The sequence below is a fragment of the Sinohyriopsis cumingii genome, chromosome 3 (genome assembly GCF_028554795.1).
Source record: "Sinohyriopsis cumingii isolate HCF-2022 chromosome 3, ASM2855479v2, whole genome shotgun sequence".
Lineage (NCBI taxonomy): Eukaryota > Metazoa > Mollusca > Bivalvia > Unionida > Unionidae > Sinohyriopsis > Sinohyriopsis cumingii.
The window spans coordinates 145,290,511-145,304,148 of NC_142963.1; the positions used below are offsets into that span (position 1 = coordinate 145,290,511).

The following is a 13,638-nucleotide window of genomic DNA, read 5'->3' on the forward strand; positions in this document are numbered from 1 at the left end:
GAATGGAATCTCCCGAAGTAAATGAATAGTTTTAGTATTTCAAAACAAAATTGAACAGATAAAAATGATGAACTTTTCATATACACGTGTTCAAAGAGAAGTAACCCCAAATTTACTAAATTATTGTTATTATCAAAGACTTTGAATTTGTTCACATCTGTTGTTTGAAAACATAGACTCGCCCATGCAAATATGGCGATCGTAATACTAAAGAAAATCCAGTTTAATTCGAAACGCCAACAATTTAACAGCATCTAGGACCCCCTGGCGATAATCAGGTTAGAAATGATAAATTGATGGACGAAATTACTACGTTCTGTGCATTTTTAAAAGAAATTTCTTGATGTTTTTCAAATCCATAGTGAAGTACAAACAAATGGGAGAGTGTGCGAATACTATTGGCACAACATCGGCGACAAATACACGAACTCGCAGTGGTTGTGTGTGTATGTATGCATGTGTGTGTGTGTTTCTTTTTTTTTTGGGGGGGGGGGTACCTCTGTTTAAACAAAGAATTAATTGATGATTGGGTATATTGTTATGTATATCCATGATTTTAGAGTGTACTTTATGATAGGGTCATTCGTAAACATATTAACATAACTAACTTTTGTCAATGCTTGCAGATTCTACATGAAGAAAATAATCGTTTGTAAACAACATGTCGATATAGCTCTTTCACCTCAGAATGTTCTGGAAGCGAACTTGTTGACATTTTGATGGAATTTTCTTCTAGAAATGACCCACATCCATGGGAATTACGTGGCATTCTGTTGCATCATAGGTCGTGTGACAATTTGTCTACAAATGAAGGTTATGTACACAAGTCTGCATTCCTGTTCTAATATCAGTCTTTGTGAATCTATGATCCGAATTTATTGTTGTGTTCAGTTATAATTTGAGAGCAACCTTTTATTTAAATTATTAATTGGAATTACAAAGTGCTCATTGGCATTTCGAACTAAAACACTTCTTTGGGATTATTGAGGATTCATTCAAAGACATTCTGGATTATAACATTGCGAAAGATGGAGACTTTCAAGACTCTTGGAATTCATTCGAAACATTCTGTACTTTTGGACTTGTGATAGAACATTTATGATAATTTTCGATTTAATTCACAATGCTGTATGATAATCCTACATTTTCATTAGGTAACATAGAGATTTAAATTGTTAGATGATTTTACTAAACTTGCTGGTTTTGCTTCTTTCTGTTTCATAGTTTAAGACCCTACAGTCGTAACACTATACCTATGGATTAGTAAGGACTGGTCAAGTATTTAAATGTTATTCGGCCTGATTTTAGGCTTCTGCAGTGGCAGTAGTGAAGAAAAAAATATTTCCGTATATTAGTTTTAATATAAAAATTGAATGTTCAAGCTCAGCTCGTAATGTAGATGCCATTATTTTGTCACAGATTTTTTTTATGGACAAAGATAGCATGATTTTCCATAATTGATCGGCGAGAAGCAATGTTAATTGCAGATTAAATACGTTTATGTTGGAATATGCATCTTGTAATCAGTGAGACACAAAATTAGTCACAGTAAAATAAAATAAAAAATATGATGACAATACTAATATTTTGCGAAAGTAGATATTAACCGTTTGTGGTCAAAGGGAAATAATACACTCAAATAAACTTGCAGTTTTTATAGATTTATTCCCCTTATGGTTTGAAGGCCTGTCACTCTTTCATAAACAATGGCTTGCATTTTGCCATGTTGTGTCAGAGAGAAAACTTGCACGGTCACTAAGAAAGGAATGGCCTCCGCTGAGTGTAAAAACTTCGAAAATTGGATGGGTACATTACCAGAGAATCTCAGAAATAAGCCACTGAATGAATTAGCAATTCCAGGTATCAAAATCTTACTTAAATATACAAATATGTGCCTGAAAGTTATAGATGGGTGGGTGTTCACTCTGATGTACGATGACTTTTCTGCCATGTGTATTTCATGACATTATTTTGTCAGCTCATTCATGGTCGTTTTATGGGCTTTAAACCTGCTGAGTAAACTCTTAAAATTACATTTGAATTACCCATTTAACGTCTGCAGATGGTCATTTATTTGAAAAATCTTAGGGGCGTAAGGGGGGTGGGGGTGGGGGTGGGTGGGTAGGAGGAGAGTTTACGCACAGTAGAGGATCATCAGTAAATAGCTGCTTCACATGACGTTGTTAACGTAATTTTCATGTTGTTTTCATGTAAAAGCATGTATCAATGGAATTTATAAGAAAATGATACAAAATCTGGTATTTTGTAATTGCTCCCTTTGCTTTATGGCAGCCTGTACATTGGTAAAGACTTTTATAAGACTTATAAGTTGTCTTATACGAGTGAGATCTACTGACTGCCAAATGTCTATTACAACAGTTGAGTTTCTCTCGTTGAAACATGCACATGGATGACAATTACATTATTCAAGAACCCACCCCACCCCACCCACATTTGAATTTTCTTTTTTGGAACACCAGGTCAGTGATTCTGATCCAGTATATTTATTAACCTTTCTGAGTTGATGATACCTTTTAAAAGTGTCAGTAGGCTGACTCCATTAAACATCATATAACCCCAAACCATGTAAGAGATGATTATGCTGGAAAAAAGACTACTGTATATTCCAAAGCATTCTGGTTTCCATTCCTTGAAGGTTTTCACCACACAAATATCTTCCTTTCCTGATCTTACAAAACCATTGTCTCATCACTGAAAATAATAGAGGACCAGTTTCTCTCAACAGTCCAGTTTTGTCATTCGACTGCTCCGGTGGGCTAGTGTATAGAATGTCCACCTCGGATGTAGGAGGTCGTGGGTTCAATCCCTGGCCACGTCATACCAAAGACTTACAAAAATGGTACTAACAGCTGCCTCGCTTGGCACTCAGCATTATGAGGTTAGTGTTAGAACTGGTCGGCCAGGTGTCAGGATAATGTGACTAGGTGGGACATCATACTACATGTCTGTGGCATGATGCCCCAGTGCTAGACATCACTATAAACTGCTACATTGCAGACATTGTAGTGATATGACTGAAAAGTTGTTAAAGCTATGTTAAAAATCCAAATCACACACACACACAGTTTTGTCATTCACAGCACAACAAAATATAGTGATGATGATTTTTATTTGTTTTAGAGATTGTGATCCTCATTTGAACTTGGTATCTTTTAAATTTAAGATGACCTAATTGCCATTGACAGCTCACTGAGAAACAAGAACTGGTATTGTGCTATTCAAGTCCACTGTTAAATCAGCTAATGTTTCAGCCGCTATGGATGATGAGACACATGATTACCTCTCTCACCGCAGAATTTTAGCCTCCTGCTTCAAATCAGATTTTTACTATGTATATACTGGCTATTCACTGTTGATTCATTACTATATATATATATATATATATATATATATATATATATATAGATACACACACACACACACACACACACACACACACACACACATACATACATACATGCATATGATTTAATGCGGATATCCGTGCCAGCATTCTTGTTACAGAAACACATAAGTTGACTGAGATGCACAAAAGCTGTGCATGAAATGCACAAAATATGCCAGCTGCAGTTGGATTAATTTTAGAGGGGATTCCCCTCCTATATGGAGGGAATTGGGGGGTCTCCCCCAGATATTGTTTTTATGACATAATGGTATTCATGCAACAGTCAATTAAGGATTTGAAATATTACCCCAAATATAACAAATTTAATTTTGCAGTGATGTAAGGGGCATGGTAAATATCGGATGACAGTGAAAGTTTGATCTACTGCATACTGATATATCACAAACATCAACGCAGTAAAAGAAAATTCATATGTTCAGAAACATAGGTCTACAGAGTTGGTATGTGGTAAAAGATAAAACCAAAATTAGCAACCTATCACACAGATAGGTATTGTTGGCAGTTCTGCACACACCAACACAAGCCCAGCTACATGTAAGTAGTGCCTGCCTGGTAGAAAACTAAAGGCCACACTACCCGTCTCTTGGGTAAATAAAATATTATTTTTAGTAATTGGGTTCAAGTGTAGGAGTCATTGTATTATTTTGTCTTTCTTCATTCAACCAGTTCTGTCAAAATCAATGGTCAAGAATTTTAATCTGGTTAGTCAAAAGAGGTTCTCTGTTTCACACGCGACCGCACCAGTGACCTCAAATGCAGGAGGTCGTCAGTTCAAACCCTGGCTGAGACATATCAAAGACTTTAAAAAATGGTACTAACATCTGCCTCGCTTCTAGCTCAGTACTATGAGGTTAATGTTAGGAATGGTCGGCCTGGTGTCAGGATAATATGACAAGGTAGGACATCATACTACATGTCTGTGGCACAATGCCCCAGTGCTTGACATCACTATCGACTGCCACACTGCAGACATTGTAGCAATATGACCAAAAATTGTTAAAGCTATATTAAAAATCCAAATTACACACACACTTTTTCCCATGTGGTTCTGCACTATCAGTTTCACGACAGAATATAAGCTGTTTTTAATTCTTTTTCGCTACAAACAACAGGCTTAACAAGCTAGTTGCTATGGTTATTAAAAAACATTTTGTTACAGATTTTGTAGAGTGAATACAAATATTTGGTTGGATGAAATATTATGAGGTATATGACTTAGATTTAACTGCTGACATAAGCAGCTCTTGTCAGTTACAGCACTGCAACCAGTTGTAGGAATGGGAGAATTTATTGCTAAATAGAAACAAGGAAGAAAACTCGAATGTCTGCAAAGGGATTCTCAGGGAACAATGATAGTTCCCTGTCCTTTTGAGAAATATTCCAAAATCCTGTAGAGTTCCTTCATTCCTATAAATATTTTTTCCCATTTGGCCCCTTTTTCTTTCCAAAATGATTGGCCATATCATTGTTTCCAACTACTGTCACCCCTTTTTGAATTTCTGACTACACCAGATAGTGTTGCAAAACTCAGCTTAGCAGTTCAAAATATAATGCATTTAAAAATTCAATGGAAAATTATTAAAAACTGCTGTAGATGTATAAAGTTGTTTTGCAGGTGTGATTCAGACCTTCAGATGAAGGTAAAATGCATTCATTATATGCCTTTTCTTGCAAGTTTAAAATTTTAATTAAAAAATTCTTACAGGTTCTCATGACTCCGCAACGAGCAGCTTGGATCCAGATTCTGACTTGGCCCCAGATGAACCTGGAAGTGTCCAAAACATTGTCAGAATGTTTGGTAAATTTGGTAGACACGTGATGCTTAGTTGGTCAAAGACCCAAGACATGACATTCACAGAACAGCTTTTGGCTGGAATACGTTATTTTGATTTTCGAGTTGCCACACGGAAAGAGATGACGGATCTCTACCTTGTTCATGGATTCTATGCAGAAAAGATTGAAACAGGCCTAAAAGAGATTTACAAATTTTTGGAAAGTCATCCAAAGGAAGTGGTACTTTTAGACTTCAATCATTTTTATGCTTTCACAGATGAAACTCATGGGCAGTGTATTTCTTTGATAAAAGGAATTTTGGGGGACAAAATGTGTCCATATTTAGATATCGAAAGCTTGACTTTGAACATGATGAATAAAAATGGTTTACAAGCGGTGGTTTTCTATCAAAGTAACATTGTTCAAGAGCACAGTAAGTTTTGGCCTGCATGCTCTATACAGTCTTTATGGGCAAATACATATAGTGTTGATAAACTGATCGATTGTTTGGACAAAGTTTACAGCGAAGGTAGACCAGAGAGAATCTTCTACTGCTGGCAGGGAGTATTAACCCCAGACTTGCCATATGTAATAATGCATTTCACAGGTTCTATTAAAAACAACCTTGCCATTAAAGCCAACCCATCATTCTGTGAGTGGCTAAAAGGCAAGAAAGTGGGCAAGAGAGGCATCAACATATGTCTTATTGATTATGTGCATATAACTAACTTTGTGCCTCAAATTATCAGCATGAATTTTGAGGAAAATTTATAATTACGTGAATAGGAAATGTCAGTTTGTTGTGCATAAATGAAAAAATCCGTATTTATCTAAAATGCTTGGAAAATATAAATCTTTTAGTGGAATTTGGGGGGAAATTGTGTCACCCCCACAAGGAGTGAGACGTATTGGTGTTGCCCAGTCTGTCCATTTATCGGAATGTCATCATCCAAAGACCTGGTTAGAATTTGATGACCAGCCTTATTTTAAATTTATTTTTCACATTCTTTTAGGCGGCCCTGGGTGGTCGAGTTTTCTAAAGTACTCACCTTTACTAATCACTGCCATGTCACCACTATAACGTGTGTTCGAGTCTCAGGCTTGGCCATTAATGGTATGTGATAATGACTGCAGTAGCTTTTCATGGGTTTGTGGTTCTTACTGGGTTCTTCCACCAATTATATAGCCTGCCATGTACACAGTAGTCCCCCTCTTATAAGGCCACACCTATTGCAGCAGGGAAGTGGCCTTATAATGAGGGTGGCCTTTCTAGAGGGGGGTAACAAATGCGAATAGTAAATACATATGAAGAAAGTCACAAGTACATTTAATTCTAAAACATTTAATATTTTCATTAAACAATTACATGCATGTTGTGAAATAAATGTAAAACAAACTGTTTCATCATTTTCAAAAGAATGTTATGAATAGCCATTGATATAGTTTTAAAACTGTCTTTATAATTATGTTACAGATCACATCATCTGTCACTTTGTTGGTAACAGTCTAAAAAACAAACCAGTCTCGTCACAATTAAAAATATCCCTGCTGTCATATCCCATGCATATATTGTTTAGTCTTTTGTTCCAATCTTCAACAACTTCATTATTAATATCAGCTGATTCTCCACTAAGGACAGAACACTTAATAGACACTTGAAATCTGTGCAACCATCCGTTAAAGTCATCATATCCCAATTCAGTTGACAAAATTGTTGCTTTTTCTTGTCATTCAAATCAGGATATAAACATCTCCTGGCTCAAACAATCTTTCTTTCTCTGTCCATTTCACCTTCCCATTTCTGCGGAATCGTTTCCTTATCTTTCACAATATTGTTTATCTGAGTCTTTCCGACATTAGTTTTGTGCAAGGATCCTTTGTGTGTGTGTGTGATTTGAACTTTCAATGTTGCTTTAACAATTGTTCAGTCATATCACATGTCTGCAGTGTGGCAGTTTGTAGTGATGTCTAGCACAGGGGCATCATGCCACAGACATGTAGCATGATGTCCCACCCAGTCACATTATCCTGACACCAGGCTGACCAGTCTTAACACTAACTCTTAATGCTGAGCGCCAAGCGAGGCATATGTTAGTACTATTTTTGTACTAAGTCTTTGATATGACTCGGTCAGTGATCGAACCCACAACTTCCCGCATCCCATGGCATTGTGCTATTTGCCCTGCATTTGCTATGCTATATTGTCCATCAGTATCTTTAGACAACTGCTATTTTCAACATCTTTCCAAAAACCTCTGGATAGATTTCAACCAAACTTGGCAGGAATAACCCAGGCATGAAGATCTTTCAAGCCGATGCAAATAATGCCGACCTGCATGAGCACCATTACTAAATAAATAGAAAAAGTTATAAATGGCTTCCCAGAACCCAGTCAACATAATTTGGCTAGATCTGACACAAAGTGCAAGAGACTTTTAGATTTGCACAAATAATGACAATCCACCATCAAATTGGAAGCCATTATTAAAAATTCAGATGCTTTAAGTAATGACTTCTCAAACACTACTCAGCAGAATTTTGAAACATTTTGATGAAGGATTTTAAAGTTTTTAGAAATGATGCCAATCTAACCCTAGATATGGCTTCCATTCCAAACAGCAAGAAGACATTAAAATGACAACTTCTAAAATAAAATCCACTGAACAGAATTGAACCAAGTTTGACAGAAACCCTCCAGGCCTGAAGACTTTTCTCATTTGTGTATGATGCCAAGTTTGACCCTCCAGGCCTGAAGACTTTTCTCATTTGTGTATGATGCCAAGTTTGACCCTCCAGGCCTGAAGACTTTTCTCATTTGTGTATGATGCCAAGTTTGACCCTCCAGGCCTGAAGACTTTTCTCATTTGTGTATGATGCCAAGTTTGACCCTCCAGGCCTAAAGACTTTTCTCATTTGTGTATGATGCCAAGTTTGACCCTCCAGGCCTGAAGACTTTTCTCATTTGTGTATAATGCCAATCTGCCATATTACATGGATGCTGTTTCTAAAAATAGAAAAAATAAACTTATTTTCAAAAACTGATAAAAAAGATTTGACTAAATTTGACAGAAAGCATCAAAGATAGAAAAAAACCTTTTAAATGGCTTTTCAAAAACTGCAACATAATTTTACCAAAGTTTAAAAGAAAGCATCTTGGCATAAAAGGCTTTGAATGTTTTTTTTGTGTAAATCATGACAATCCGCTATGAAAAAATGCTGCCAAATAAAAAAATGATTTAGGCAATTTTATCTATTAAAAAAAAAAATCAACAAAAATTGACCAACACTTACAGGAAGTATCTTAGCTTAAAGGTCTTGCAGTTTTGGAGAAATAATACGGATACTAAAAATGGAGGAAACCTCCCAGTAATAGTTGTTTTCATAACATGTTCAGCTTCTCATAGGTTGGTGGTTCTTTCTGGAGTTTGCCAAAGTTCTTCCTCTACCATTTATACTGGCTGCCATGTATAGCTTATCTTGTGCTGAAAACTAGCATTAAACCCTACAACAACAACAACAACATAACATGTTCACTCAACAGTGTCATTGAACATTTCTACAGAAAACATCCAACTGACCCAGACTGGGTAACCAACTTCTTGTATTTTGCATTTAGGTAAATGTCAGGCAGGTGAGTGATCTCGAACCCACTTAGGCTTCTTGTTGACTTTTTTTTTTCACCAGAAACTTGTTTACATTTCCCTAGTAAAGAAAGATATACTTCAATAACTGTTTCACCAAACCAGACCAAAACTGGATATTTAGATACATTGCTGTGGACCAACATTTAATTAGGCTCTCTTTACTGTGGCTTTATTTTTCAATTCTTTACAGACTTTTTTAAAACAATTTGCACAATTTTGTGTTCACATGCAGACTGTATTAACATGGCATATTGAAAAGAGATAAAAAGAAGTCATTATAATTTTCCAACTTTTCCATGTATTTCTCTTTGATGGGCTTGGTTATGAATTATTCACAAAATAGTGTTAAAACATATTTGTATAATTTTTATGCCATTGTGATAAAGCATATTTGTATCCTTTTTTTGTCTTGGTGATACGATCATGTTTGTATCATTTTTATGCCATTGTGGTATAAACATATTTGTGTCATTTTTATTCCATGGTGATATGAACATATTTGTATCATTTTTAAGCCATGGTGAAATAATGTGTATCATTTTTATGACATGGTGATATGCATGACAGATATCCATTTTACCAACTGCCTTTCTTCTGCAGTTCAGTTTCTGTACATATACAGGTTCAGATTCCAAAGTGGAAACTTTTTCCTTGAGTACACTTGCATTCTTTTCTAACTTCGAGTTTGAACTTCATGAACTGACCAGTATTCTGCAATCTCTTATATATTTTGGTGGGCATATTTTTAATAATATATAGATAAATCTGGTTAGATTCTCATACCATAATGGAAATTTTCCAATAAATTGTATTAGCACTGAGCTCTCATTTCCTCTGTCTCCCCCCCCCCCCCCCCCCCCCCGGCTACCCACCACCCAGTTGGATATTTACATACCTTGAATGGGTCCCAAATCTTTTCAGGTTCTGATAACCTCCCACACACACACACTCACACCACAACAGTCCATATTGGATATTTACATACGGGGTGGCCCTAGAATAGCTGCCAGCAACAAACTCTCTCCTTGATCAAAAACCTTGTTTGAAATACAATGGTTATATTATTTAATCTTAGTTTATTTGATAGTCATTTTGACACTTTTTCATTCATTTAACTTTTTCTTTTCTCTCTGGGCCTGGACATTTTTGTTTTTACAAAATCCTTGTTACTATCTGAGGTAGACTGAAATCTGGTATACATATTTGCATTCACACTGTATATAGATACCTGCGCAAGTGTTTAATGCCATTGTTACATTTTTTAAACATTTTTCTATATCGGTTAGTTTTGGGACAATGTTTTGTCTGTATTTATGGGCATACATGATTTACAAACATTTCTGAGTCCTTTGTGTGTCTATATTGAGTATGTGTCACGTTGATTGTGTGTCCATATTAACAGACTTTACTGTACCTTGTATTGCTTCATACAACACTGTTGTGAGCATCAAAAGATAACATCATTTGTCATCACAAATTGTTTCCAAGTTATCTTACACTCAAGTGAACATCCCATACTTTATATGAAATATAAACTAGTGACCTTGATAATTTGTTTAAGGTCACCAGAACTAAAATTAATTCAGGTTTTGTCAACTTGTCATGGCAGGGAGGAAAAGAGGGAAGGAGGATATGTATGTTAATCGTTGTGTGATATATCTCACAACTCAAGTTATTGGTTAACACATTAACCCCTGGTGACGAGTTTAAGTGGCAGGAGGTAGCCCTGTGGGTGGTATTATAGAAAGGTAAACAGATGTAGCTCTACACTGATACCAAAGAAATCGGAATTTCTAGTTGCACTACAAAATACAGAGGGAAAAAAACCTCATTTTCTGGACCCGATTTTTTTTCTACCCAAAATTTGCTCATGGTCGGAATCCGATTTTGTGTCTGGATTTTAGACTTTTTGGTCTCAGATCTAAAGCAGACAAGTATGAACTGCAAACAGACAGATGAATCTTTGCAAAAAGTAGGATAAGATGTGCATTTAGAATAAAGAGTGGTCTCGATACGAAAATAATGGCCCGGGTCTGTTAAGCAAAAAAATAAATAGAACTCCAACTTTTATTCTTCTGCTCATGCGCAAGCCAACTAGCCAATGAAAAACAATGTTTCTAACACAGCTAGACAGTATGTTAGTGGAAGATCACCTGGAAGTTGATGTTTTAGGATGTATTCAGAAATAGCTCTCAAAATGTGTTTCCTACTCGAATTTCAGATGAAAACGACAAAAACCTCCAGGGGTTATTATGTTAAGTGTTTTTAGCTAAGGGGAGACAACTACTGTTTTACAGACCACATGTCTTGTATCAGCATACTGGTGGGATCTTCAGCAACGGTCTTGGAATTTTATCATTTTTATTTAAATGGATCCATAATATGTATGACATGTTCTTGACATCTCCTGCACTAAATATCACTTTATACATGTATCTCTTGTGTTATTTAGTCACAGTGTTATACAGTTTTTATCTGAATGCTGTTGTGTTCAGATATAAATATTGTGGTAATTTGTGATAACAGTTGTGCAGGTTGCATTGTGAAATATTTTATTTTTATTTTCTTTGTTTAAATTTGTACTAGGTTACTTTACTTAACACATGCAAATAGTTGAGTTATTTATTTACAGGTCAACACCTTTCAGAGGCGTAATTCTGTTTTAAATGGAAGCAGATTTATTAATTTGCAGTGTGACCTAAATGCTAAGGGAAGGTAAAGGAGAGCATGAGGTGATTGTTTATTAATTTATAGAGGAAATAATTTACATGGATAAATAATTATTGAACTCTGAAATACAAAAGAATATTATATAAAATCTTTTTTTTTTTCATAATTATGTTTATTATATGTGCAAAATAAATGTATGTGATTATGATGATTAGTCTAATTGTTTTCTTTATTGAATCAGAAAAATTTATAATTATGTTTGAATAGAAATGTAAGACAGACAAGTAGACAGATAGACAGTCAAACCACAGATGGATAGAGGACAGTAAGTACATAGATTATAGACAGACATGACATTGAGATGAGTTCAAACAGTGGGGATTGACAGAAGAATAAATACATTACAAACAGCAAATCACACTGATATAAAATCATGCATACGTGTTCCTTTAGATCAAAACCCATATTGTAGGAATATATATAAGGAAATTTAAGTGAATGTAAATTAAACAGTGAGAAAATATTTATTATCAGATTATTTAAAGTAATAACTTAAAATTGAACAATACATAAATAGATCATTTCAATAAGAAAAAATGGCAATTACTTTGTGATAAAGGTAATGCATAACGGTACATGTGTTTGATGAAATGTCAACTGCACTGTCAAATGTACCATGAAACAAGAAAAGAAATAACATACATAAATAATACATTGATCTATGTCACATTAAATTTAAATAAATTTTTGTTTATGAATTGAAAATAAATGATAGATTTCACTTATATGCAGTAAGAATTTAAATATTTGCAAGCAGACATTACATACAGGAAACCCTTGCTATTCATGGATTTGCGATTCACAATGTGCCCTGCCAACACATGCAATCTTCCCGTGCACGATTAAATGCAAGTCCTCGGATAGGCTTTTTGTTTATTTTACATTTATTTTACATACTTCACATGTTTATTGCATTATTACATAAATGTACATACTAATCACTTGATTATTGCATTATTACATAAATATATTAATCACTTGATTATTGCATTATTATATAAATATACATATTAATCACTTGATTATTGCATTATTAAATTAATATGCAACATTAATCACTTGATTATTACATTATTACATAAGTATACATATTAATCACTTGATTACTGTTGGGTTTTTTTACACTGAAAATGTTGTTATTTTTTTGCTAGGAATAAATCGCTCTTTGCTCATAAGTCTTTATTATCAGTATAGTACAGTATTCACAGATTTCCTCATTTGTGGGGATCCTCATGAATGCTGAGGTTCTCCTGTATTGTAATTAAAAAAATTTTAAATATCAAAAACATGAATGAAAACTTTTCTCTTCACTTTTGTTGCCTGGATTCATTAGAAAAAATAGATATTGTAACTTTTTAAAAAAAAACAAATTAACATTTGCTCTCTGTTAAAACTTGAAAATAATTAAATAAAATAGAATGAGTTTGAAATTGAATGACTGGTCATTACATTCAGTGTGAGAGTGAAATGTACTAACCATTCTAGCTTCCATGAAATTTTAACAATTAAACAGTTGAAAACAAGATCTTAAAATTATTGAACAGGGCTGTATATGATCAAAATTAGGAAAATTCGGTATTGCTTTATTGAGTAAACACTGACATGGGTATTTTGAACCATTCTTGGGGTATATATCCAATTCATGGGGTATATATGTATATGTATATATGCTATTCATGGGCTATATATGTATATGTATATATGCAATTCATGGGCTATATATGTATATGTATATATGCAATTCATGGGCTATATATGTATATGTATATATGCAATTCATGGGCTATATATGTATATGTATATATGCAATTCATGGGCTATATATGTATATGTATATATGCAATTCATGGGGTATATATGCAGCATGAACTACCTAGATTTGGTTATAATTTTATTCTTTATGCATCCAGGTAAAGTACAGGGTTGGTACAAGAGTATGGTGTCAGTAAACTTCAAAGTACAGGGTAAGAGAAAAGAATGGATCAATGTACATTTTTTTTTAAAATGCAGTAGTGCAACATAAAGTAAACACCATGTTTATAAAATATTTCTAATTTCATACTA

The 13,638-nt window shown here is 34.5% G+C and overlaps 1 protein-coding gene across 1 annotated transcript; it reads left to right on the forward strand.

Annotated features, from left to right (window-relative positions):
* The first annotated feature begins 1,706 nt into the window (after positions 1-1,706).
* Positions 1,707-13,281, forward strand: LOC149804073 (PI-PLC X domain-containing protein 3-like). Its single transcript, XM_089953976.1, has 2 exons — positions 1,707-1,860; positions 5,133-13,281. Exons 1-2 carry the CDS (start codon positions 1,707-1,709, stop codon positions 5,972-5,974), a joined length of 996 nt encoding a protein of 331 aa, XP_089810102.1. The 3' UTR covers positions 5,975-13,281.
* The last annotated feature ends 357 nt before the right edge of the window (positions 13,282-13,638 follow it).

Excerpts from the sequence above, each read along its gene's own strand:
- LOC149804073 (XM_089953976.1), top strand. The coding sequence starts at position 1,707 with ATGGCTTGCATTTTGCCATGTTGTGTCAGAGAGAAAACTTGCACGGTC. Across the intron at positions 1,861-5,132 it reads GAATGAATTAGCAATTCCAG|GTTCTCATGACTCCGCAACG; the intron begins GTATCAAAATCT and ends AAATTCTTACAG.